Source organism: Phaenicophaeus curvirostris, chromosome 11 (genome assembly GCF_032191515.1).
Source record: "Phaenicophaeus curvirostris isolate KB17595 chromosome 11, BPBGC_Pcur_1.0, whole genome shotgun sequence".
NCBI classification, from domain to species: Eukaryota; Metazoa; Chordata; class Aves; order Cuculiformes; family Cuculidae; genus Phaenicophaeus; species Phaenicophaeus curvirostris.
Genome location: NC_091402.1, coordinates 9,192,471 through 9,219,830, shown reverse-complemented (window position 1 = coordinate 9,219,830; position 27,360 = coordinate 9,192,471). Strand labels below are relative to the sequence as shown.

Sequence of the window (27,360 nt, the reverse complement as noted above, 5' to 3'; positions counted from 1 at the left end):
CTGTATTTGCCAACATTACAAAGCCAGGTGGAAATGACCACAGTGAAGGTGCCACAGTGAAAAGAAATTATGTGTTTGCACCTGTGAGCAAGCTGAACCTAATATTTCATGCACCAAATTGAACCAGCAGCTGTTTGGAAATCTTTGTAGCACAGTCATGAAGGAAACTTTCTTCTGCCGTAAGATTCATGTTTTCTAAGAACACTAGTTTGTTCTGAACAAGTTAATACACACAGGAAAAGACATCTTGAGTGTTCCTGCACTCTCCTACACTATCCAGGAATAGTGATAGACTGCGAGTTTAAACACATCCTTCCACTGCACAGCAAGAGGAGTGTATTTAATACTGTTAGCAGAACAGTTACCATGTTTGCCTTTGCCAAAGTCAGTGAGACTACACTGTCCTAAAAGTACTTATTACATAATTAAGGAACAGTGAATGTCATCTGTGTGCCTGTGGAACAGATGTTCTGCATCTTCAGTGTCCCCCAGGAAAAAAATATTTTGTGAAAAGATGTGTGGCATGATACACCTTCTGCTTCAAATATTGCTAATTGCTTTGCCTAGGACTCTTTCTGAGGTAAACAGCAAAGCAAATCAGAGAAGCCTACCTTACTACAAGAAAGACACTGAGCTGCTGGAGCATGTCCAGAGAGGGATAATGAAGGTGGTGAAAAGTCTGCAGCACAAGGGTTATAGGGAGCAGCTTAGGAAACTGGGACTGTTTAGTCTGGAGAAAAGGGGTCTGAGGGAGACCTTGTCACTGTCTGCAGCTCCCTGAAAGGAGTTTGTAGTGTTGGTCTCTTCTTCTAAGTAACAAGTAATAGGATGAGAGGAAATGGACTCAACTTGCCCCAGGGGAGGTTTAGAATGATATTAGGAAATATTAATTCGCAAGAAAGGTTATCAAGCACTGGAACAGGCTGCCCAGGGAAGTGGTTGAGTCCTCCTCCCTGGAGAAATGTAAAAGACATGTAGATGAGGTGCTTAGGGGCATGGTTTAGTTACAGACTTCGTAGTCAGGTTTATGATCAGGCTTGATGATCTTACAGGTCCTTTCCAACCTAAATGATTCTGTGATATTGGAGATTGTTTTGGAGTCTCATTTGTTTAGTTCCCTGGAACTTTTTCCGTTGACATTTGCTGATACAGGATCAGGCATCCAGGAATGCTCAGTTGATAATAGGATTAATAATGTTTGCTCTAGTGGTCAGGTCCAGCTCCTAGTGGTGTTCCAGGACAGCACACAGAGGGAAGTGAAACAAATGGAAGCGTTTGCTAGGCAAGTCCCTAGAAGACCTAAACTACCCACAGATTGCCACTCATCGTTGGATTTAAATCAAAGAAAAGCTTTTATAACTTACTAGAAGACATGGGGTTTCGTAGTCATATATCATCACATGCCAGTTTACCACGAATAGAGCCGTAAAGACCATCTATGAGAAATGCTGTGTCTTATGTGATTTACAGCTCTATTTGATGATGTTTAAACTGTTTGGATATATTTTAAGAATATATGTGGGTTTGATGGTGTTTCTCCCCTCCAAATCAAAACGCTGAAAACCTCAGCTCTTCTGGCATTAATGCTGTGCAAGGATATCTTTGTGACCATAACCTTGTGTAATACCTGCTTTGGGAATAAACCCTTGGCACATAACTTCAGTGTCATTCAGGAAGTGGCACAGTTGCTCTCTTTTCATTGGAAACTTCACAAATTCTGCCTAGATCCTGCTGATATTTTCATGCTTCAATAGAGAGTGCTTACCAAAAATAAAGCTGAGAATTTTAAGTGCTTTCCAAATTTAATGACACAGATTTTACCGTGGAAAATATTCTTTTGTAATAAACTTAGTATCTTCTGCTTTACATCACCTATAAATTTTCCAAACTAAACAGAGTGAACAATTACACAAGCCTAGGTGAGACCTACCTCTAGTTGCTGTGCGAGTGTATTAAATAAAGCCTTGTCCACTTCTGGCTACTCCATTCTGATTAGGATTTTGTTTCTGGAACTTCATGATATTGGAGACAGTGTTAACCTTATTGATGCGGTGAGTAATTAGCCATGAGAGGAAGGAAGGAAGACTGAATTAATGCAGTAATTCTGTTGAGGCAAGGACTTTAATAATAATAATATTTCTTTTTTCTTTAATTTGAAAACAACACCATCAATTCAGATAAGGTAATGCATCAAAATGTCCAGCTTCACACAGTGGTGTGAGGAATAAAGAGAATTTGAGAGTTTTGAGTTATCCCTGCAATACAACAAGCAGCTGTTCATGAATACTAGGATGCACCTGCCCCAGTACCTGCTGTGGGGCGTCCATGCAGTCTTATCAGCAGGGTGGCCTTGGGGGCTCTGTGTGGGGCTGTGCATTCCAGATCCCTGAAGCCCAGAGAGGGTTCAGGGACTGGTATGGCCCTATGAATGTTGGGGTGACCTACTGACATCAATGAAAACAAACAGTTCCTTACCCCTCCACTTGGAGCTGGACAGGCAGGACTACATGTTTTCAGTTTGGGTTCAGTTTGAGACTTTGCTTGCTCTGAGTTTATTTAATTATCCTTTTTAGCAAAATGTCAGGTGAGTACAGCCTTGAAACAGAAAGAAAGAAACAAAAGAACATGGAAAGAATACTTTCTTTTTCTTTACAAAAGCTTTTTATGGCTGTTTCATGAAACAGGGCTGCCACACCACATACATGATCCAAAAATCCAGTCTGGGGCTTAGATTCAACCTCAGAAACAGCCACTTCTTCTCAGAGAGTCCCAGAAAGTAAGATCACTTTCAAGAGCTGCTGGGCTAACAACAGGGTGCCAGGATGCCTTGATCATAAACTGGAGGAAATTAATTCAAAAGAAGCAAAAGAAAAGAAAAAACAACTAACCTATCAGCAAGCAGTACATGAAATTCCATAAGATCCTGCTGTTCTCTGGACAATGCTCAATTATTCTTATAGATTTTCTTCATGGATGCCATTTCATACAGTTACAAGAGCCAGGACATATACAGACATAAAGGAAAACTTGGTAGGAAAGAAAACAATGGCTGGAGGAGAATATGGAAGATCCAATCTAGAAACAAACTCTGAAGGCTCTGGTCCTGCTCTCCCAGAGGATGTGTGGCTCTGTCCCACACCCTGACCCATGGGTTTCAGTGACTGCATTGCCTGTTGACCAGCTAAGGTTACGTTTCTGCTACAGTTAACCCTTGATACCAAAGTTGTGAGATTCCTGTGAAAATCCAATGATTTATCTTGGTGCTTATCAGCCGAGGGTTCTTGAGGATCTGGCGCCAGGATCTCTCCGACACAGAGCGATGGAGAGTGCAGGGCAGGCACCTGTAAACCATTCAGTGAACATGCTACAAAAGCAGTTGTGAATTTTGCTATTGTGTTTGTTGACAGCACAAATTATGTCCTGTGTCTGATGCAGCTGACATTGTCTGCTGCAATAGGGACTTTGGAATTAGCACATAAAAAACTTTTCATAAAGCGTTTGGTCTTGCGAAGTCCATTACAACCCTGAAGTGTAAGTGAGCAGCAGAAAATTCACACTGATCCCTTCAATTCTTTTTTAAGCATCCTTAAATCCAGCTTTTTTTTCCTGCTGTACATCTTACTTATTATAGTTAAAAGTAATTTAAAGCAAAAAAGAACATAAACAATATACACTGACTCTTGACACTCCACTGCTTTTTTAAACTAGAATAATAAAAATTTGCAAATGAACAAAAGAGTGGGAGGAAGATATCTGATTTACAATGTTTTTGAGATAAAGAACACTATAAAAAAAGATCAATGTGAATAATAAAGCATTGTTAACTGAGTCATGACATTTCTATTCTCAGTGAAGATTTGAACAGTAGAGCTCTGCAAATGAGCACCTTGTGCCATTTTCAAAGTGGGAGGAAGACATATAATTATAATTTTTAAAGTGAAGAGAATTTTAAAAAAAATCTCTGTGAAAAGTTTATTGAAAAACATATCGACATATCAATATGACATAAATTACTTTAATTTTATTAAACTACAAGGGGGGAAACCTCTTTTTGAAGACTGGCTGCAGAAAGCATTCCTTGAAAAGAATTTTCTTTATTAAAAAATCTTTTGCTAAGATGAAACAGCACTGAATGTCAGCACTACTGTATATTTATTCTGTAACTCTTCCAACAGCTGAGATCTATAAAAGAAACATATTTTCAAAACAGTTTTAACCTCCATTGTCTTGATCATTCATATTAACATTTTTCATGTCACCTACTGAAATCCTTTAAAGGAACCTTTTATTCAGTTAAAATTATGAAGCCATTTTCTTAAACAGCCTCCAAAAAGTAAAAATGACGTAATGCTGTAAATTTCATTTGACATACATTTTCTGCTATTTCACTTATTTGTGTGATAAGAGCAAAACATCATGTTTATCCTATCAAATCTGCAGAGGAAAATTATTTTGAAAGAGAAGAAAACTAACTCTGCTCTTGCTGGGTGTGCAATTTAAATCCACAGTGAAAATACAGCATTGATCAGATTACTCCAATTGAGTCATTTAGTGCTTTGGCATTCCTGAATTTAGGACCCAGCTGTGAAATCATAGTTGGGGCCAAATTTTGCTGTTAGGCGAGTGCACATGGCTCCCATTTTCTTCAAAGGGAATGACACACATGGCCAATATTTAACTTTCACCTCTTCCATTCTTCAGTTAGCAAAGCCAGAACAAATGGACTGTATGCAGGCAATTTTATAGAATTAAGAATATAGTCAAGATTCTCCAGGATTTACTAGTGATTTTGGGCTATACAATTTAACACACCTCAAAGCACAGACTCTCAGCATATTCTGAAAATCAAGCCATTTGGAATGTCTTACTTCAAGCAGGTAAAATCATAAATTGGTTTGAGTATTTCAGCCATTGGATACTAACATGAAACAGGGTGTAGGACACCTCTTCAGAATCATAAGCTCTGATTTTTGGGTTGACTGGGAAGCCTGGGAGACTTACACAACTCCAGACCATTCTGGGTACTGCATTTGCAGTCATTTCTCCCCTGCCATTACCAATGGTGCTTGAACACAGTGCAGGTGCCTTTCTGCAGCAGCTGCCCCCTTGGGACAAGCTAGGTTCTGTTTCTGCAAAACCCTTGGAATGGAATGGACTGCCAGAATGGCTCACAAGACTTTGAGACGTAAGTGCCACAGAAAGAAAAAAAGATGCATCCCAAAATCTAGCAGCCCCATGGTGTATGCAGATCTTAGTTTCAACTCAAGGTCAAGTGGAAAACTTTGCTACCATCCTTGCTGACTCTCCTCTTCGCTTTCCCCCGACTCCATCTGTTCCTCACCCATCTCCTTCGTTCTGCTCTCGCCTCCCTCTTCTTCCTGTGTCCATCTGTTCCCTCCTTCCTCAACACAAGTTGGGGAAGGGAAGTAAATTCAGTCATTCACTGAACAGATTTCAAGATGAACCCCCTCCCTCTCCAGTTCTAACTTCATTCATCATGGTAAAAATTATAATGAATAGAAATGTTGAAGGTGAAAATTTATTAGGGATTGTGTTGCTTTCTTATATCAAACGCAGTTAAAGCTGCATATAAACATTGGCTTCATTCATTTTTTAAAATATATGGTATAATTAGTGAGAAATACTAGTGGAAGTGCTTGCTATGCAGTCCATCAACACATGCCTGTCAGAGTTTAGGATCTGGGCCAAAATTTTTTGCCAGTCCTGTGATAGATTTATAATAAGCCTATAGAAGACTTTACAGTCAGCTGGGTCACTAATTCATGAAGTTACAACTTATGTGATGGGGTCAAAAATTCACTATTGATAAAATCCCCCCTCCATGGATTGCACCATTAGGTTTGTTACTGCAACAGCAAAAGAAAATTAAACCCAAAGCTCCTGTGAATTAGTAGTCCATCATCATAAATCTGAGAAGAAACATTTGCACAGGTTCATGATGTCATATGAACTCCAAAATATATTTATAGCCTTGTGTACTATTTCCTGCTTCCCTGTGACAAAAATAAACAGTCTCTAAATCCTCTGTATCCTTACACCTGAGCTCAGCAAAATGTAATGGGCATGAAACTGAAAGCACCCATGATATATTTCTCTAGAGCAGCTTGTTTCAGATTGGCTATGATGCTGTGCCCACTTTCCCTTTGACCTCACCTACCTGGATGAGAGGAGTTCTCATGAAGTTCACTCCATCTGCTACACTCACTCCAGGGATAGTCCCACACCCCCTCCTACTTTGCCTTCCTGACCCTGAGAGGGAGAAGGAAGGAAGATCTAAGACTCCAAACCCTATGCATGGAATGGATGGCCTGGCAAGCACAGCAAAGGTGAAGGATCTCAGCACCCACGTTGGGACCTGAGCCTGCCACCACAAGGACCTTGGACATCTTGTCCATCAAGATGCCTAAGCCATGGAGGTTGGAGTCTGGGCTGCAATTTCCTCTCATCTCCTTTGCTGATGATTTGGGAACCTCAGCTAAGGTTTCTGGGGTGTTTGAACATGAATGATGCTCCACCTTTCATCACACAGCTCCCGGCCCTCAAATTTTCTGTATCTACCTGAAACATGAAGTTCTCTGTTTGCCAGTGATATTCTTCCCATCTTGTGAGATGAAACTTTCTCCCTCATAAATTTGTTTTCCTTGTGGCTTCCTTTCCAGAAATGAGACAGGGAGGGACAGAAAACCGTGCCATGTAACCTCCCCCTGCAAGGAAGCACGTTTGCTTCTACTTTCCCCCAAGGCAGCAACTCCTGAAGTCAATGACTGTCACTAAGCAGCTGGGGGCGATACATGTGCCAAACCACATTTATTTACAGTGCCCTTCTGCAATGTTGTTTTGTTCTTCCACCAAGACAGCTGTACCAGCTCCCTGCCTCTCCCGGTGCTCCCTGGGGTGACTCTGAGCAGTGAGGACCATCCAGGTAAGCTGCTAGCCCCGTGCGTGTGTCATGCTGTGCAGACATTCCTGCCATGCCCTCTGAGTGCTTCTGGCAGACAAATTATGCCCTTTAGACTGGCAAGAAAAAGTTTGGTTGGTTGTTTTTTGCTTTTTACCTTTTCGTTTTTTAAAATATAGTCATTGAGACCTGGGTTTGGGTTTCATTTTACTACGAGACTTTTCAAACCAAGCAAGTTCAGTTCAAGCCTTTATACTTACAAGTTATCATCCATCAGCTCTGCTGTAGCTCTGCCTTCTTCCTCTCAGGACTGAATGGACATGGCACACAGCCCTTTCAGTGATGAGCGTGGGATGTATTAAATAGACAGTTAGTGACAGCAGTGCTTGGGATAACAAACAGCAGGGTGATAAGACAGGCATTCCCTTGGTTCTTTTGCTGCACTGATATACAAAAATGCCTCATGGTGAAATTTAAAAGTTGCACTAAACTTCTAGAGTTTTCCACACAGTTCACTTTTAACCCCTGGGTCTCCTTGCCACAGGGGTGTGAGGCAAAGGGCCACTGCATGGATATATTGGGAAGAAATGCCACTAGCCAGTAGAGCCAAAGGCTCCGTTGTCCTTTGCTTATAAGGTGTGTATGAGCCCTATATCAGGGGATAGACCAGTTCCCCTCCCTCTCTTTCAGTGGCACCTCTCCCTAACCAGTTGTTCCAAAGAGCTTTCTGGCATTATCCATATTGCTGCAGTCCCCATCCAGCAGAACAGAGGACCTCTTATTTCCCCTGTTCCTTGCAAAAGCAGTTTTAGAGCCCTTGTATGCCACTCTACGAAAGCTAATTTCAAAAAGGCACTAGGAAACTCCAGCCTCCTGTTCTCCAAGGCTGCAAGGCTCTGGTTTGTGTCTGAGCCAATGAAGAGAAATAGGGGTCAGGGAAGCTCCTGTATATGCCAGTCTTGGTATCACTGCTCCTCACTACTAACCAGCGGGATCTGTGGCTGGCATCAGGGGAAAGTAAGTGATTTTCTTTGTGCTTCCATGAATTTACACACTGTAGTCAGCCACCGAAACCACTCACTTAAAAAAAATAGAAATTTCATGTGTTTTGAGACTCTATCTTTAAAACAAACATGGGTGACCGATCCCAGTCTTCTACTGCAACAGCTGAGGCAAACCTCAGCTTCCCTGTATGAGGAAGAAAGTTGCTACTTCAGGATAGTATTTTAAAATCATAGAATCATCGAATCACCAGGCTGGAAGAGACCCACAGTGGAGGTTTACCTCTAACTGCCTCTGCCTAACAGTCTAACATTGAATAATGTGAGCTTTATTCGTCATGATATACTTATTTTTGCCTTATAATTCACTTCATTGGATGGTTTCTACACATTAAAAAGACAAGCATTTGTGGATAACTGAAACTGAACATAGGCTCTTAAAGGACAGTAACAAATTTTGAGCCTCTGCCCATCTCTAACGGGATTTATTTTTTTTTACATTCTCATATAACAGTAATCATAAATAATATCTGTTGTACATAATATATTTTTAAAGCCTATTTGGCTCCGCTTATTTGTTCCAATCCCTCAACCTACTACTGTACCATGCAACAACAAACTGTAAAAGAAAAAAAGTGCTAACCACTTTTTTTTTTTATGCTGGTCTAGCATAATCTTTATTTCTTAAGACACTTTATGCAAACATTAAATTGATAAAAGACATAATGTAGATGGACCCACTGCTGAACTGAAGGTAATTGCATAAAAATGAAATGGAGACCTATAATTGTGCACTGCTTTAGCCTCTATCACACTGTTTTCTGGAAGCAAGGATCTCGCTTGTCATAGCAAGTTGCTTGTTATGGTGATTGCATGAAGACTTGATCTAGCTGTACAAGACAAGTATAACATTACTTAAAGGGAGCTTTTCAAACTAAGAGTCTGACACTAAAATGCACTGTATTTTCAAAGATGTAGTATGCTTTAACAAACAGAAGAGTCCTTGAATGACAGCTTTTGTTACCCTTTTGTTTGATGGTGCTGTATTGAAAAATTCAGGTTATGTCTATGCCTTTCTATTTCTGGTTTTGATTTCTCTTCAACAGCACTTCAAGAATAAAAATTGAGTCGAAGCATGAATAGTAGAAGTCAGAATGTTAGTCTGGCATTTACTGATTACTTCCGTCTGATTTTTTTCAGTCTCGTTTATTGAATGCTTAAATGCATTCTGTGGGCTATTGTATTGTTGCAGAAATGGAGAATTCAACATATATATTGCAATTTAAAATACATCTGGTTTAGACTTCTGGGCCAATTTTGAAAGTGGAAAAATATAGAAGTCATCATTCTTGCCCAGACCTTTTAGCCTGATCCATGTGTATTCAACTGCTTAGCCAGTGCTCTGCCTGGACAGACAAGATCCATTTGGAAGATTGGCACCTGAATAACAGGTGGGGCATGTGTATTTGGACTCACAAATCAATTATTATCCAATAAATACAATGCATAAATGGGACATCGCATCCTCCAGAACTCTGCTGCTTCAGTTAGCACAACTTTTCCTGGAAACAGCATGTTATTGAAAAAAAGTGCAGGAAGAACTGTCTTATGCCATTGATTTCTAAACACTGGAAAACAGTGGTTACTGTACATGTAAGCACATCCAAAATGCATGAATTTTCACATTTTGGGCTCAGGAGGCTGGCCAAGAAATCAGAGGGGGAAGCTATATTTACTTACCTGGTGGGGGGAAACCATCAACAAATTATCACAGATGGGAAAAATCAGACATGCTTTGCCCAGGATGCCAGAGAGCACTACTGTGTTTTGCGCTGCTGGTTCACACGCAGAGGAGCCACTGCCCTTTCCAAATCTCACCTGTAGATTTCCTTCATCATAACATCACAAAAAACTGACATTTACAGGTTTGTGAAACTCCTCTCTGTGCCACTGCACTTACTGTCTCCTTCCTTCCATTTCTCTCTATCCTGTCAGTCATTCCCCACCTAGGCCAACGTGTAAACTCTCCAGAATAGGGAAGATCCACATTTCCTTCATAGTATTTCACGCAGAATCACTAGGTTGGAAAAGACCCCCAGGATCATTGAGTCCAACCATTCCTATCAACCACTAAACGATGTCCCTGAGCACCTCATCTACGCATCTTTACAATACCCCCAGGGATGGTGACTCAACCCCCTCCCTGGGCAGCCTGTTCCAGTGCCCAAAGACCCTTTCTGTGAAAAATTTTTTTCTGATGTTCAGCCTGAACCTCCCCTAGTGGGTCTTGAAGCCATCGTCCCTTGTCCTAATCCCTGCCACTTGGGAGAAGAGGCCAGCTCCCTCCTCTCTACAACCTCCTTTCAGGTAGTTGTAGAGAGCAATAAGGTCTCCCCTCAGCTTCCTCTTCTAAAGGCTAAACAACCCCAGCTCCCTCAGCTGCTCCTCGTAAGACTTGGATTTATGACTTTATCTTTCTTCCAAGTTCAAAATCAAGCCAAAACATCCACCAATACACATTTTTAAAGCAGTGATTTAAAGTTAAAATAAAAAATGATAGCTTAGTATTTCTTCTTATCCTGTCCCAAGGTCTTACTTTGCTAACTTCTACCCAGCTTCTCTGCTTCTACATATTTTACCACATGAAGATGATCTAAAACGGCATAAAATCTGACTGTGAGTAAAAATTTAATTAATTCCTCACTCATTCTGTAAGTAAACAAAACCATACAAATCATAGAAAAAATATATTGGAAGAGACTTCTAGCCATCACCTCACGTGGCCTTTGCCGTAAATAAGGATAATTCTGCAGTAAGAGCAGGTCCACACCCAGCTGACCTCTACCCACTTCTCCAGCCTTGCTGGGGGCTGCCCCAGTGCTTTACACCTCCCGTGATGAAGAATTTGTTCCTGTATGCAATCCCAATTGCATTTGTTGCAGCTCTTGACAGTGGCACCTCTGTGTGCTGCTGGGAGGAGTTTAGGTCTGGCTTCTCCATTACCCTGGTAATGAAATGGAAAACAGCATCTAGCACCATGCTTTGCCTTCTCTTCTCCCAGCCAACCAAGACTAGGTCCCTCACCCTTTCCTTATACATCAGGTGCTCCAGACCCCTCATCACCTTGCTAGTCTTCACTGGACTTGATACAGAGACAAGCTTGACTCCAAATCCTTGCTTCCCCACTTTGAGCCCAATGGTCCCGGTGATTTTCACCTACCTTGCAATCCACTCATCCCATCCACTTTTCCTTCTTTTGTCTGCAAGGGTACTATGGGATAAAACTTCAGTCTCATCAAGGTTTTGCTCTCCATCAACCTTTTCTTGGCTTTTCTTTAATATATGTCAGGGTCAAAGGTACCTGAGAAATAAGAGATATGTAGGGTGTCTCTTATGGCTCCTTGCAGAATAATGCAGACTAACTGCTTTAGTACACTTACTATTCCTCTCAGAAAGTAATGTTTGCAAATCAGAGATGTTTGTAAAGATTGATTTTCTGTATATAGCTCAGAGCAAGTATATCACAAGATTTAAGTAAGATAAAAAGTGAGGCTGTGCTTGATGTGAGGTGCAGGACTTAATCAGCTGTAGATAAGAACTGATGAGGTTTTATCAGCGTAGCCATAGAGGCAATGACTCTGTTTCTTGGCCTCTTGATCATTTTGGAGAGTAAGTGAAGCTATATATCAAGACGTGTTTATCTGAGTCTCAGAAGTTCTTCAAGAATAAATTGAGCTCAGAACTCTTCTTAACCTTTCCCCTAGTTAAGGCTTAAAATTAAGCTCTCCCTCTGGTTTTTGAGCTGCCTCTCTGGCATGCTGACAGCATGTGAAGTATCCCATTTTTCAGTTGGCTTCCAGGCCAACAACACAAATGTGGATGAAGTTATGAAATAATGAATCTGTATGTTAAACAGAGACCATCTGGCTTGCTTTGGTACAAGATTATGAGACATGGTGAGCTGGCACATCTGCATCCAGGTACCACCTACACACACATTGTTGGCTGTAGATTTGGCAAAACAGAGCTGCTGTTGAAAAATAACATGATAATTGTTTTGCTTTCTTTTATATCACAAACAAAAGTGAGGATATCACACTCAAAATAGATTTTGACTGACGCAATAGTTCTGTTCTCTCTCCTAGCCTGATCCCACCCAGTGGAAGTGAATTATTACTTAGGCTTTGAGTCCACTGGGTTTAAGAGAAAACCTTAGAATGCAAGTTTACAAATACTTATTCTTTGAATAAACGTTACTTGTGTAGAGACTGAAATCAGTAGGTAAGTAGGGTTAGGCCTTAGAAGTAAACAACTGTAGGCTTGGAAATTCTGCATATGTTATTCTTTCAGATCTTTGTCTTAGTATTGCAAACAAGTCTTTTTTTTTTTTATCTAATCCCACCAGACAATCAGCTTACAAATGAAAAACATACAGATGAAAAACCTATGAAAGGCATTGTTGTGAGTTCAGTCACAGAATTCAGCATCACAGGCACTTCATCAAAGGGCACCAAAAATGAGAAGAAATTGTCAAATACAAGCACATCATCCATTGCTTCCCTGGAGAAATGCAGAGAATTCACTTACATTGAAGATGACGCATCAGTACATCAGAGAGACAGTGACGGTATGTTTTATAAAACAGATCACATTTAAGCTGATTTCTAAATAATGCCCATTGCAAGAGCACTGTGTGTATCTAACTTGAAATAAAAGTTTACATGCTGATCAAGATGCTCAAGAACATAGCCAAAAGTAGCATTAAGTTGTCCTGCAGACATTTTTGTGATAGGTGAGAATGTGCAGAAGATGATCTTAAATTGTTGGTGACATTTAAGTCATTGAAGAGGACATTGGAGCCTATGGAGCTATTGTGTATTTGCACTTTTTATAATGAGTGTTTGCACTGAGGTGTTGGTGTCGGTATCAGAAATAGAGTCTCTCACGCGGACCCAGTAGCACAGGCTGTTGCTTTTACTGTTGGTAGCTCAACAGGCGCTGTGGATGCTGAACATATGCTGTGTTTGGTGGTCTGCATGTGATATCTATGGTCTCATAACGCAGTTATCGTAGAGATCATTACACTCATCCCTGCCATTCTGCTCACCCACCATCAAACTTTTCCTATACTGCCTATAACTGCCAAACTCATGTGTCAGGATGAGGAATTCTCTTCATGCTCTGTCCTGATGTCTCTGATGATTAGTCCATGTGGATATCCATGGACAGGACATTTGATTAGATCAGTATGCTCTGCATTTTGAAAAAGCGTATTTGAAAACAAAACAGTATCAAAGGTATTTATAAACCAAAATTGCAGCAGGAACTCAACAGCACAGTGCATTTTTGCAAATTAGCATTGCTAAAACATAACTTGCTCTGGGGCTATTAATCAGAGTTGTCTTATCTTTTCAGAAAAGCAGCTGATCATTTCTGTTGCATAAGAGCACAGTGTAAGAGCTGAATACGTGCATTATTTTTTGTAAGAGTTTCAGGTGCAATAGTATAACCAAGAGCTGAGGAATAGAACGGGGAGTGAACACTAATTACAGAACAAGGGTTATGATTCCTACTAACCTAATAGTATGACACCCCTGATTTTAGTGGAATCATGCTGAGAAACTGCTATTCCTGATTATTCCAGTGGATGTGGAAAAAAAAGGCCCTCTGTGAAGCATTTTTGAAGTTTCTTATGTGTGCCTTTTGCAATAATGGATTAGTGTATTATATACAGTGGATCTGAGATCTATCATGCGCATCATTCCTAAATTGAGTATTTCTAAATATAGATCAACACAATAAACCGCCATGCTCTCCAGGAACCATTCCCGTCTCTATTGTATCACTGATCCTGTAATAAAAAGGATGTCTCTAATATAGCTATTAGAATACATTTAATTCCATTGAAGGATCTGAAGTATTTATTTCACTTAAGGGACTTGTCCTCTAATCCAGACACTCACTAATTTCTGAGTTTGTTGACTGTCTTATCAGGCCCCTCAACCATTACTGGCACACAGATATGTACCATGTGATGCAAATAACAGATTTCATACTCCTTAGAAAGCTAAAAGTGAAGGAAATTAACAAAAAAAACACCAATCCGTGCTCAATTAATAATGGTAAGGGCTGGAAGGAAGCCAAGAAAACCAAAGGAAGCCAAATTTGTGGTTGTTGCTGCATACTCTGCTGACTCTACTCTGACAAGTTACTGCTTATTCCACACACGAGGCCGAATCCTGTTTACTGGTGCATGGAGAACCTCTGAAGGCAGAGTGATAGCTGAGGAAATCAGTGATTGGGGTTTTTCCGTGTGCTCAGGGAGGGGTGAATTCAAAGCTCATAGGTCTTACCAAGGTTGAGCATCGTTGCAAGCTTTGGACCAGGTTTGTTGAGAGCATCTTCTGCATGAGCAGAGGGAGAGCTGACAGACACCAAACAACAGCAGAAAGATTTAAAGATGGGGCAAGCTAGCAAAATTGTTAGAAATTCTTCTTTTGTGGTAATTAATCTACTAATGTAGAGAATAAGATCTGAGGTCGTTGTTCTCACTGAGATAAAGGCAGTAATGCCGTTTCACAAACAGCAGGGAAAACAGAAGAGAAAACAGTAGATTGCATCTTCTTTTATGCAGTTTGTGGCTAATTTATTTTCAAATATATAAACGAATGCATAGGAATGGATGTTTAATTGCTAATATCTATTATTTATATACATTACCCCACTTAAAAAGGGCCAAAAAGCCTCACACATGCAGATTTTTCGAAATGTGTTACATCCATTATCACAGTTCATGGTGTGTGCTCTGATGGGAATTTAAAAGCATCCTTACTGCACATCACAGACTTTGTGCTGAAACATTACTTTGTTATTAAATTCTTGTGCTTTTTGTGTGCTCTTTTCCCTGGATGAAGCCCTAAGAATCATATCTATTCTCTCCAGATTACATAAGCACCATTACGGTTAACACATTCAGGTAAAAAACTGTTATTAGAAAGCAGATCTTTGGAGAGGAAGAAAAAAATAAAGATCCTTAATCGATATATAATTTTGAGTTTCATCTCTCATATCTAGGTACAGGAAGGAAATTTCATAAACATAAGATATCTAAAAAGAATAGTCTTAATTACACCATGGACTACTGGATAAAATGATTACATTTTCTACACTTTAAATTTCATACAATTAAATGCAGCAGTGTCACCTTATAAAATGATTCAATTTTATAATTATTTCAGTTCATTTAGTTAGAAAAAAATATAAGCATGAATTTACTAAGTATCACAAAAATCTAGTCAGTCTTATTCTACTGAACTGACTTAGAAGTTAGTTGTGCTTGTCTGAACTTAAATAGATCTTGACATATTTAAATAAGTATAAAAATTGATAACAGTGATGCTGATATGCTACTTAGAAAGAAGTTCAATCACGTGCTATTTATTCTTGCTACCTGCCTTAATTGATTTTTTTTTAATATAAAGAAACTGGAAAGATCTTTTCATTTTGTTTTTCCTCAAGAAAGCTTTCTTAAAAAGAAGAAGAAGAAAAAAAAGAGCATAATTCTGGAAACTTCCTGGCAGTGAACTTTATGTTATGTGAGATAGAAAATGCCACAACAGAACCAATGCAGTTGAATGAGTTCACAGTTAGTCATCCTAGGGCAAGAAATGTGGATGCAACCATATGCTTTCCTGAAAGAACCAATGAAAAGGCATTCATATTGTTGAAGGCATTTTTCCTTTCCAAAACAAGGAGGGAAAAAAAACCTGAAAGGTCTGGGTCTTTGCGCTCCAAGTGGATTCACACAGTCAGAATCTCACACCTGCTCCAAGCCCTGCTGCACCCGGAGGCAGCCTCCCCAGATGCTGCCGTTTGAACAGTGGGTAGTTAATGAGTTGATCTTTGAGGAGAACAAATATAACACAGTCTCTGTCACAGCGGCCAAGTTTTCAGGAATATTCACTGGCTCCAGAAACACTCCCTAGCTGATACTATTTTCCCAAATTTTTTTTCTTTCAAAAATTATCAAGTCTGTGAAGGAAAAGGTGAAAAACCTTTTTTGGTGGGGAAGTGGCAGGACACTGGGCTGAGAAGCGATCAGCACGCTGGCCACTGTCAGTGCGGTTCTCCAGACTCACTTTTGCTCCCTGTCTTTGTTTAGGCAACCTAGTTGTTCTTAAACATTTTTACTGAAACAGAATATTCTTAGAAGTAAAGCTATAAGCAGATGATTAATCTGTGCTTTCTTGTGTGTGTGCATTTGGTCTTGTTCATAAGATAATCTCAGTCCTAATCCTTATTCCTGAGCCAAGGATGCTTAATTCCATAGATCCAGAATGACCATATACAAAAGCAAGGACTAGACCTGGAGAATCTAAGGGCCTTATCCACTCCCCACAAAAGCTTTGGGTGCTTGCACATTGACTTCCAGCAAGGATTGATTCAGATTGTAGCAGACTGACAGCCCAGAAAATAATTATTTAAATAATAAGGAGCCAGTTATGAACTCTTCATAAGCAGGTAAAAATGCCCCTGAAGGTTTTTTGGTATTTTTTTTCAGTTGAATGTTCCTGTGGTTGTTTGGGGGAGGGGTTGCCTTCCTATAAATAGCAGGAACAGTTTGACAACTTTTATCTTTACTTGCAAATTCTTGTGAAAAAGAAGATAAACACCAATGTTACATACCTTATTCACGTAGCACATGTCGCATTACAAAACAGCAGAACTTCCAAACTCCCGCAAGACTGTAAATTCCACAGCAGAGCATCCCTGCTGCATAAGGTTCGTTCCTGTGCTCAAATTTATAGCCTAAATGCTCTAAGAACATACAATCATAGAATCACTTAGGTTGGGAAAAACATTTAAGACTATCAAGTCCAGCTGTAAAGTTATTTCAGACTAACTGTTCCTCTGAACTTCACTGCTACTCAATATTTTCATTCAAATTATTTTCATGCTGCTGTTGTTTATCCAGAACAAACAACATAGAAAATAAAACCTTTCATTTGACTTTATGGAAGTAGTTATCATAAATGCATTTTTAGCCTTCCATGTGTGCTGCCTTGCATCTAATTTCTGTGTAGTCACACTAGCCTGAACCTGGGTAATCAAGCACGCCCTCTTTCTTATGTCTCGCTGCTTTTCCTTTTTCTTAGATGAGTGCGCAACACTTATCCTGGCCTGCTTGTTCTGCCAGTTTTGGGACTTTCTTATAATGCTGCCTGATACCTGTGAACATTGGCTGACAGATACCTGTTGTCCATCCAATAGATACCACCAGACCTCCAACGAAGACGATGCCAACAACGACTGCAACTGTGACTGTGACATTGATTGCAGCCTTTTTGAGTCCTGCCACGAGACTGGTGAATGTCTGGAACTTGCCATGGAGATTTCTGAAGTCTGCTATCGCTAATAGGAAAATAAGTGATAAAATCCCTCAAAACTGCCTGACAGGGAACTGGCAGAGTACAAAGGAGACCTCCTTTTTTTCTTGAAAAGGAAAAAACAAAAAAGACAAAGAAAAAAGATAACAATAATAACAAGGGTGTTCGCCAGTTTGGCAGCCAGGACTGTGTGCATCATATTGCTCCCCACTCTGGAGGTCTGTATATCTGTACCATTCTGTTCAAACCAATAAAGGGAAAAAAAGGGTCTTCTCCTTTGCCATAGATGGCAACAGAATTCCTAAGTGCCAAGCATGCTCGATGCTTTACCCACTGTCAATCTGATGCTTTTATAAACCTTTAATTACTTTAAATACGGATTTCCCCCATTCATAAATGCAGGACAAATTAGGACATTATTTTAGTACTGATATATATTAGTTCATCTTCCTAATGGATTCATACATAAACATGTATTACACATTGTTGGTTATTATTAATAATGTATGATATAGCATCATTTTATAATTAAAAATTTATTTGTTCAATCTCTTAAAACACACTTATATGCTCAGCCTAGGTAGAAAAGAAAATTAAATGAATTAGAAACCATGCTAGCGGTAATTACAGCAAACGTCTCTAAAAATCTCCAGCGAATTTTGTAGAGGAAGCATTTTAACTGGGTAGTGCAATTCAACAGTGTACTAATGTGCGTGCCTATGGTTACGTAATAACAGGTTATGCCTATTGTTCATTAGTTGTAAGAAAGGGCTCCTTAAGTGAAATTGGCCTAAATGAGAACTGACTGCACACTTCCAGAGGAGAATTACCCCATGGATAGCCAGTAACTCCTTTGCCTGATTTTCATTTATAGGATTTCTGCAAGCAGCAGAATATTGCCACCTATTCTAGTGGAAAAAAGGCATCTCCACCTATGCACAAAAGATTACAAAATGACAGTATCTATCCTGGTTGTGCTTTCAGACTCCCTCTATCTCTTTTCTGATGGCAGGTCTGATTAATAAAAAGGAAATACATATTGTATATTGCATATATGACAACAAAAGCATGTAAATTCAGCTGCCTGAGGGGGCAGAAGGCATGCATTAAGCACAGAGTTGCTTGCTCGCAATAGATATTTATAGACTAACACCAAAGGCAGTGTTTGCTCTGTATAAGCACTAAAACTTATTCCCAAAACCTCACTGATTTCAGTGCAGAAGTGCCTGGGGAATGCCAAACAAGAAGCCTGAACAAGATGTTGGGATACTCAGCACTGCTGAAATAATTAAAGTCCCTTGTTTAATAATCCAGATTTCAAATCTGTAGTCCCGATGCACAAATATTTAATGGAAACAAAAACTTGTGTTAATTTTTTTCCTCTATTTCTAGAAAATTCGTGTTTTCATAAAATCAGAAAATAAGAAGTAGGTATAACTGCTAAAGATCTTTGTACAGTTATCTTACAAAGCTCAGTGACCTAAGGACAGCGAACCTTAGAAATGCAGCCATGAGCCCAATGCACCTCCTTTCTGTGCTGATTCCAGGACATGGGTGGGAACTAAAATAGGTTTTCTTATTTTAATTGCAATATCACAATGTGCCACCTTATGAAACAAAGTGATTGGTCCTTAATTGTCACACTTGCTCCAGCCTTCTGGCTGGGTCTGGACACAACCCCAAGAAGCACCAACCACCAACTTCCAGGAGGCGCTGCCTTAGCATGCCCTGGGCTGGGTAATGTTAAGGTGTAATCTTTGGTTTGGACCCTCCCGTAGATGTTTGATCTTAAACCTCCCAGTACTAAGCCTCACAACTAAGCTGACAATGCAATATATCAGGCCACAGAGGCTTGGATCATTCCACTTTCTACCACAGCATGTCCTCGACAAGGTGGCAAGTGAGCCTGTATGAATAAAGACACTGATCCAAAGCATTTGAGAGTCAGAAAAGGGGAAACTCACCCCATATATCATTTCTTAGAGAAATACAAACAGAGATGCATATTGTCAACCCTTGCTCTTGATACCACCATCCAAAAGGGGAAATGTCACTTGCGATTCATGCAGGGAGTCCAAGAGAGAAAACCAGAGGGTGGTATAACCCAAATGTTGCCAGTAAAGGATCCAGAGATTAGAAACCCGTCTTGCAAACCAGAATGCCTTCTTCCAGCTCTGAGACTGCAAGTAATACACATTGACCATCCTGCGATCACCCCTGGCAAGTGTTGTCTCCATGCATCAGCTGTGGAGCTGAATGAAGGACTACTGGCACAATGTATTTTTATTTTCAAATCTTTTCCTAGGAATCAGGGCTGCTGTCGAAGTGAATGGAGTGTTTTAAATAACGTAGAAATATCTCCTTGCCTAAGGTGTACAATGGCACATTGCTTGATTTCCCGTTTTAGGAAGTAGATTTTTAGAGGCCTTCTGTATGAGCAAAAAGACCTTGAAAAATGTGTTATTTCATACAATGCCATAGGAGCAGCAGCTTATGATGATTTTCTTTTCTACCATAAAATTGTTAATTGCATCACTGTATTTTCATGACACACAGTAACTAATACACTAACACCAGAGAAAGTCAGTCAGGCTTTTCCATTAACTGTTCCAGAAACTGAGTTTTCCCTTTGCAGAGCCATCCCATTTTCACACTTCCTAGGCCAGAGAAACATCCATTTATCAGATCTGAACATGGATAGACATTCCAATGAAACAGAAATATTTGGAACAATTCAAGGCTGTCTCTATTTCTTATTTACTGGAAGGGAAGGTCTGAGCACTTGAGTAGGAGGCATTTGGGTGGATGGCTGTTCTGAACATGTTGGACTCAGCTGTGCTCCCAGAGAGATGTCAGCTCTGCAGCATGTGAAACCAGCTCCTCAGAACAACAAATAGAAGTTACCATTTTGCAAACGGGAACATCGCCCCGACACGACGCCTCTCCTCAGCACCATAAATGTGCTGACAGATTGGCTGGGGGAAGAGACAGACAGAGATAATGAAGAGCTATATGCTGCTTTCTACAGGAAGGGACCTTGAGGGGCTCTCTTAGGATCTCCTGTTGCAAATGACCCAGCAGTCTCACCCTTAAGAGGAAAATGTCTTTTCACCTCCATTCACTGTGTTCTCAGGACACAATACAGATTAGGATGTAAACTCTTTCCAGCAGAATCTGTCATTTGCTAAATATTGTACTTCACCCTGCACACGGAGAACTGAACATGAAAGGCCTCAGGGTGCTTCCAAAAGGTTAAAGACCTATTATCTCAAAGGAAATTAAATTCTCTGACTAAACATGAGCCTTTCCATGTCCTTCTGGTGCCTTACTCTCCATGCATACACAGAATCACTTTAGATATGAGGCTAACAAAGACCACGTACACCCCCAAATATAGGAATGGAGTATATTATATTATCTCCTTTGAATTTCCTCTGCATCCTAGAGCATTTTGATTGTTCATACTCTCTTAAGCAATCACAACCAGAATGACCAACATCTTCCAAATGTCAAGACAATGCACAACTATGCCTTAATTCCAATGCTGCTTAGGGATCCAGGCTGAGTGCTACAGCTGAGCTCTAGAAGGCTTTGGTTCTCAGGAAGAAAGCAAAGTACGGGAACAATTAAGATATTCACAATTGTATTTCTTCTGGTGTTATGCTTGTACTGTATCAAAAAAATGTTCAATAGCCTTGGACTAAGAATGTATGTATTATTAAATTTTTCTTTTAATTACATGAACTGGATGGTTCCATTGCTTTAATCTTCATCTATGTCAAGCTATATTTTTGGCCTCTTAAATGCAAGGTAAGTTTCCTATTATGTAAGAAAATAAGTTTACCAAACAGACTGGGATTTCCAGGCAATGCTCCTCTATAATTCATAGTAACTAATCATGATTAATAATCTAACATTCCTGTGGTGTAAAAAATAAAAAAAATAGAGAGGGAATTATTGAGAAACTGCACTTTCTCTTAGCATGCTTCATGTAGTTGCACAATGGAACAATTCTATAGAATTCATTATTCTGCTGGTACTGATCTAGATTTCCTTAACATTGCACACGAACGGGAATCGCTGCCATCTGATGCATGTTCCATGGCCTGTGCAAAATGAGTTGGTGGGTGCAAGCCAACTCATTCTGGATGTGTGCCCATATCACAAAAAACACCATTATAATTGGTACCCTTAGGAAAAATGCCAAGGTCTGAGTGTAAACAGAGCACTGTCTGTCCCAAGAGCTAATTCTTCTGTGGTCAGAGTTGAAACAAAATAGAAAGAGCAATGCTGAATTGCATCTGCTGCCTCTGTACAGGGCTTCAACCTCCTGAGGTATCAGCTGGCATCTCAGATTCTCCCTTTGAAAAAAAAAAAAGCTCTCTGAAGTGACACACTCATTGTACCTCTTCTCCCTGCACCCATTAAAGTCATCATGCAGGTTGAGCAACTATAAAATGAAACAGATATAGTCACTGTTACAGTATGTAATTTGTCCTTTATCTAGGTGCATCCAGAAAAAAAAAGTATCGTCACTAAATAAAAAGCCTATTCATCAATCTCCATTTGAATCTAAGAAATCTACAAATCAAAAAATGCCAAAAGTCACTGACCCATCATCTCCTAGTGCCTTCCAGTGGTAAGCCACCATTTTCCTAGTATTAAAGAGAGACCATGAGCTTGCTGTGGGTAAGATCATAGGCTGCAAGAGTGTTCTATTTATAAAATAAAAAAAAAGAAAAGGAGATGTCTCATGGGCATTCTATTGATGGCCTGCCTAGGCGAAGCAGTTTAAGTGACTAATATTGGAGAAGTCTGTTTTCTTACTGGAGAATGACTGAAACAGTCAACATTCTCATGCTCATACTACAGTACATAAAAATGACCACAGTGCAAAGACAAAAAGCTCCACCTTATACAAGTGCATGAGAAGATCACTATCAATATCCTTAAAATGCATACTCAACTTACATTGCCAGTTTTGCCATGATTTCTATGAAGTAAATAATAATGCCAGGGAGCAGTGAAGAAAATAGTATTAGATCAACTGTATAAAAAGCATGAGTGATTACATTAGCAAGAACAGCTGAGAGAAGACAGCATTTAAATCAAATTTAAATATGTTAAGATTATACAACCTGTGACGTGTCCATTTTAGAAAACATACAGGGCAGGGACAGAAGAATCAAAACAAAAGTAGTATTTTGGTTTTATGCTGTAAAACATTTCCACCTTACAGAGCATTTAAAAACCCAGTGAATGGAAGCATCCTGTTAGGTCCTGAATTTTATACTGTACTTGTTCTAGGTAAACACAAGCACGCAGTTAATTTATAGGGACACCCTTTGTTCACTTTTAATGCAGTATATTTGCCATCTTTCATCCCCTCACAGTGCCAATATGCCTTATCACTTGATACAGGCTTCATACACACAAACTTCTGTTCAGGAAACTGTAAAGCTGCCACAGAACAACAGCTTCAGCTCCAAAAACCTTTTGCAGTGTTGTAATCCATCCTTGCTCCACACTGAGGATGAAGAAAAACATCCTGAAGTTTGATGTTAAATGTGACAGTCACTTATTTAAAATAAAATGATCAGATTTGCTAAACTGTTTTATTTGGGGACAGGAGAGCTCACCCTGCACTACATTAGCTTTTCTATCAAAATTGTAACTGGAAAAATCTCTCTCTAAGAAGTGTTTGTTGGATAGTACAGAGTACAACAAATTCTACTCTCTGTACACACACATACACATGTAGAGAGGTGAAGGACTAAGAAGCAGAAAGAGATGGAGTAGCTTTGGGGGATGCAACAGAGCAGTTTTTACTAGCTCATGATCTCTGATTGCTCCCTGGAACAGTTTTCTCCTGCCAAAGGAATCTTTGTGATTTCTACCACACCAGAGGCTAATGAGCTGTGGTATTAAAGCAGGACAAGCATCAGCAGGCCTTTGCTCCTGGAGCTGTCTGCTTCCTCACGCACTGCCCACTCCTGTCCTCATTTACATCCAGATGGTCTCTCTGAAATAAGTTCCATTTGTAAGGGATTTCAACATAGTTTGAAATCAAGAGTGGAGAAGGACATGCATCAATATTCATCTTCTCAAAGATATAATCAAATATTAATCCATTTTAAAACCCTTGATCTTACCATGCATTTCAATTTTTCCTATAATCTATAACCCATACACTCCATAAAGTCATCACTGAGAGGGGAAGCTGGAAAAATCCAGCTACCTTTCCGAATGGAAATCAGAAGATATATATTTTAGCTACATTAAGCCAACTGCACGCAGCACTGTACACTTATGTAATTCCAACATAAAAATAATCCATAATATTCCAGAGGAACAAATCCAATTCTTAGTCATGTAAATTTTCATATAAGTCTATCAAAACCCATTCCAAAAATGTCTCAGTCTCTCTGAGTGCTAGAGTTGGAACAAAAGAGCGAGTCCTTTAAAATGCCTTTGGAACTTCCAGGGACGTTAAATCTAATTGCCCTTAGCATAGCACCGATTCACAAAGGTTTAAGTCATGGAAAATGTATTTTACCTTTATACAGGGTATACTACGCAAAGTTTATCATGGCACAGTAAAGTCAGAACTTAACTTGCTGCAAAATTCAGACAGAAGGAAATTAATCTTTGATACTTCACTTTGACTAACAAGGCCAGAAAAACATGTCTTGTCATTTCAGAAGAGCAATATTATATTAAGTTATACGACACTGTATGTTATGATATGATAAATTATCAATTTGTGCATTTGAATGTGTATGTGTACGTAGAAATCCACTTTTATACTCATGGATATTTATAGCAATGCTTCTACACTCCAAGAAGCAAGAAAAGATGGAGTATGGGCAAAGATTAATTGTGACAGCAAGCTTCTTAAGACAAAGCCAGAGCAAACGTTATTTGTTTATACCTTTAGAAGCTGTATAATTATCAGAGCTGAGGCTGAGCAGAAATTTTCCAGTAAAACTGTTGTTCATGACAGAGAAATCACTTGCTAAAGCAGACCATACAGCATCACAGGCAAGTAGCACTGGGGACTATTTATTTGTCTGGAGGGCTCCACAGGACTTCAGAAGCCCACAAGAAAAAGGAATTACCTGGGAGCCTAGGATTTCCTTGAGATCCAGGTCAACCATCTATTCTGTTTCATTAAAATATAAAATGAGAACTAGGAAAAAAGCCCTCCTTTTTTCCAGAATGAGTTTTCTTTGATGATCCTTCTATATGAGTTCTTTCATTTTCTAATGTGTATCTAACAAGTATTTTTCCCCAAACTCCAGAGTCTTTAGGGGGATAAAACCCCTGTCTATGTCTGTAATGGCTCTGTCACAAGCAGTGTTTCAGAGGCATGGGAGAAGACTATGTCTGACCCAGAGAGCTCCTAATTTTAAGAACAATAGAAGGAGAAGTGTAAGACTGTACAGTCTGCAAACATGAAAGTGGGACAAAAGGTCCAAGGGTGGATTTTTTTTTCCCTGAGAACTATATTTCCAACCTAGAAATCTGGTATGCAGCAAGGAGGGCCAAGGAACAAGCTGTGTTTATAATAGAGCCTAGGATGCTGTTCTCTCGGATCAGTCCCCCAACACACTCAACACTCCTAAGCTGCTTCTAATCTATAAAGGCCCAAGAAAACTTAAGCAGCCTAGAAAAGAAAAAAAAAAGTGTTTGCAAAGGCATGTCTTCTTAACCAGCATCATGGAAGAGTCACGCTGCTCTGCATATAGCCTTCAGGATTGTGTCTGTAACACTTGAAATCCTGCCCAAGTCTGGCTTCGCTCGCACTAACAGGTACTCTGTGTGCTTCTGCATCTTTTCCTACAAGCAAATGTTGCAACTTTCCTATTGCGACAGCTGTAATAGGCATCCACTTTACTCTGTTTTTCCTTAACACTCCCGATTCCTTTTATATCTAGTTAGGAATACACTCAAGTGCTAATGGCGCTTGTTCAGCCATCCAGAGAAGGCACAGCATCGCCCTTCTAACTATTTGTATCTCTTCAGTTTGGAAATCCAAACTTTGCCAATATCCAAATGCCTGATATTTAACTTAGATTCATCCCTCTTAAGGTTAGAAGGAACTATTAAAATTATCTGGCAACACACGATCAGCACCTACTAAGAGAAAGTAGGTTTTAAATCAGTCATTCCTTCCTCTTGCTCCTGTTTGGACAGTAAGAGAATTCCAGGAGCCAGATAATTAAGTCACCACTGACAGATGAGACAGGTGACAGACCCACATCCATATGCTGTCACTTCTAGTTGGGTAACCTCGAGGGATGTGGCTCCCACTGCACGATAGTGATCCACAGCTGCTGGTGTTTGCTAAGAGGTCAGCACAAGTTCCTTCATCACCTCATGGGAAAGTCCTAACAACTGAGCAGAAACGTAGCTTTAGAGGCTCCAAAGACACCATTTCATTGAAAAGGATCTGCCCTGGGGTTTCAGATTGTAAGTGCTTTCTACTGTCAGCAGTGTGGGGTGGTTCAAGGTGTAGGGACTGCCTTAGTGCAGTCCTGCACAATAACAAATAGTCTGAAGGGCCCTGCAAGCCACTTCCAAACCTTTGAATCCAGGTATGAATAATAGCTTGGATAACATAAGAAGAAATGTAATTAATAAGCCCTATGAAATCCATCAGTAAGGCAAAGCAAGTAGAGCTGCAGGGGAGATGAGGGAGTGTGGCGACAGCCAAAAAATTCAGGAACTCCTTCAGCAAACACAGAAAGAGACACACCACCACCCAGGCAGGTCTGACATAAGAGTTTTGAACAGGAGCCTCCAAAGTTTTATTACTGGGCTCCTTTTTGTAAGGCAGGCACATCAAATACTCCATTTAAGGCTTCTGTGGAGTAGAACCAGAAATATCCAGCCTTGCAAATATACTCACCAGCCAAGCGCGGAGCCGAGACATGCAAAATGAGCGCCCGTCAACTCGATGCCAGCACAACAGAAGGCAGAAGTGCTTCAAGGAACTTGTGACAGGTTCTCTGGATGCACCAACTTGAGACGGGCCAATCCATGCTCGAAATGTGCAAACTCTCACACTCCTTGGCATGACCGCGCAGCCAAAATGCACATTTTTTAAAGGATTCAGAGAAAACACAACCAAAGGGACAGGAACATAGAAGAATTTGGCAATGGGAAGCAGATGCTTCCTAGGGAGGAGATAGGAATTAGTTCAAAGAAGGTTTGAGGGAAAACTTTATATATAGCAATGAAGTTGCTGAAGTTCATTATATTGCAGAATATCTAATTTAAAGGGAGGACTGTACTCTAAACAGTCACACTTAGGAAAGCAACTCCACAGAGATTCACTTAGTGGAGTGGGGCATCTTAAACAGTTTAAATATCAGCGTTCTGGTTTGCCTGCAGCAGCCACTGCTGTCAGACATTGCAGCCATCCAACACAACCGAAGTTAACCAGGTTTTGTCATTTGCTGCTCTATAACAGCCCCTCTGAAACCCCAGAGGTGATGTACAGGGGATGCCTACAACAAAAGGGTGCACTAGTGTGTGGGAGTGAAGTGGGAAAGAGAAAGAGAGGGGATCAATATGCACGTAAGGCACAAAATAAAGTACAGAGACTCAAGAGGAACTCCAAAACTGCTGGCATGAAAGAGAAACATGACCATAAGTTTTGAGGAGGAAGGTTCAGGTTTCTTCCTGGCTAGTGGGATAAAGTTTATAGTTGAACCTTGTCTGACAAATGTAATTGTGCTAAACACTTAAATGGGAAGAAAATAAAGAACAGACTGACTTGTGAGGGATGGAGTTACCTTCCTAAAAGAGAGAGAAATGGCAGGTTTTAGAAAAAGTACCGAGGGCAGGGTAGAAAGTCCTGCAAGTGAAGGAAGAGGAAGTACATTGCCACTTTTCTTTATTGCACTAAAAATGGGCTTGCCTCCATCCAAAGGGATCTTATTTTATTCTCATAGGCAAGTATGAAAGACATTATTCCATATGGACCTCAGTTATCCTAAGCTGTGCCTTTGCATCCTTCAGTTAAAAAAAAAAGTAATACTCTTGCAGT

At 40.0% G+C, this 27,360-nt stretch overlaps 1 protein-coding gene and 1 long non-coding RNA gene across 2 annotated transcripts in view; one reads left to right on the top strand and one right to left on the bottom strand.

Moving 5' to 3' along the window:
* MDFIC2 (MyoD family inhibitor domain containing 2) overlaps positions 1–17,411 on the top strand; it is a 45,549-nt gene extending 28,138 nt beyond the window's left edge. The window contains exons 4-6 of the mRNA XM_069866095.1: positions 6,875–6,943; positions 12,326–12,547; positions 17,076–17,411. Coding sequence (XP_069722196.1) covers positions 6,875–6,943; positions 12,326–12,547; positions 17,076–17,335 — 551 coding nt within the window. The 3' untranslated portion in view covers positions 17,336–17,411. The remainder of the gene's footprint in view (positions 1–6,874; positions 6,944–12,325; positions 12,548–17,075) is intronic.
* A 2,461-nt stretch (positions 17,412–19,872) lies between these two features.
* Positions 19,873–26,962, bottom strand: LOC138725141 (uncharacterized). Its single transcript, XR_011338183.1, has 3 exons — positions 26,218–26,962; positions 21,920–22,021; positions 19,873–20,186 (listed from the first exon to the last, which is right to left on the bottom strand). It is a non-coding gene; the product is annotated as an uncharacterized lncRNA (long non-coding RNA).
* Positions 26,963–27,360: the final 398 nt, after the last annotated feature.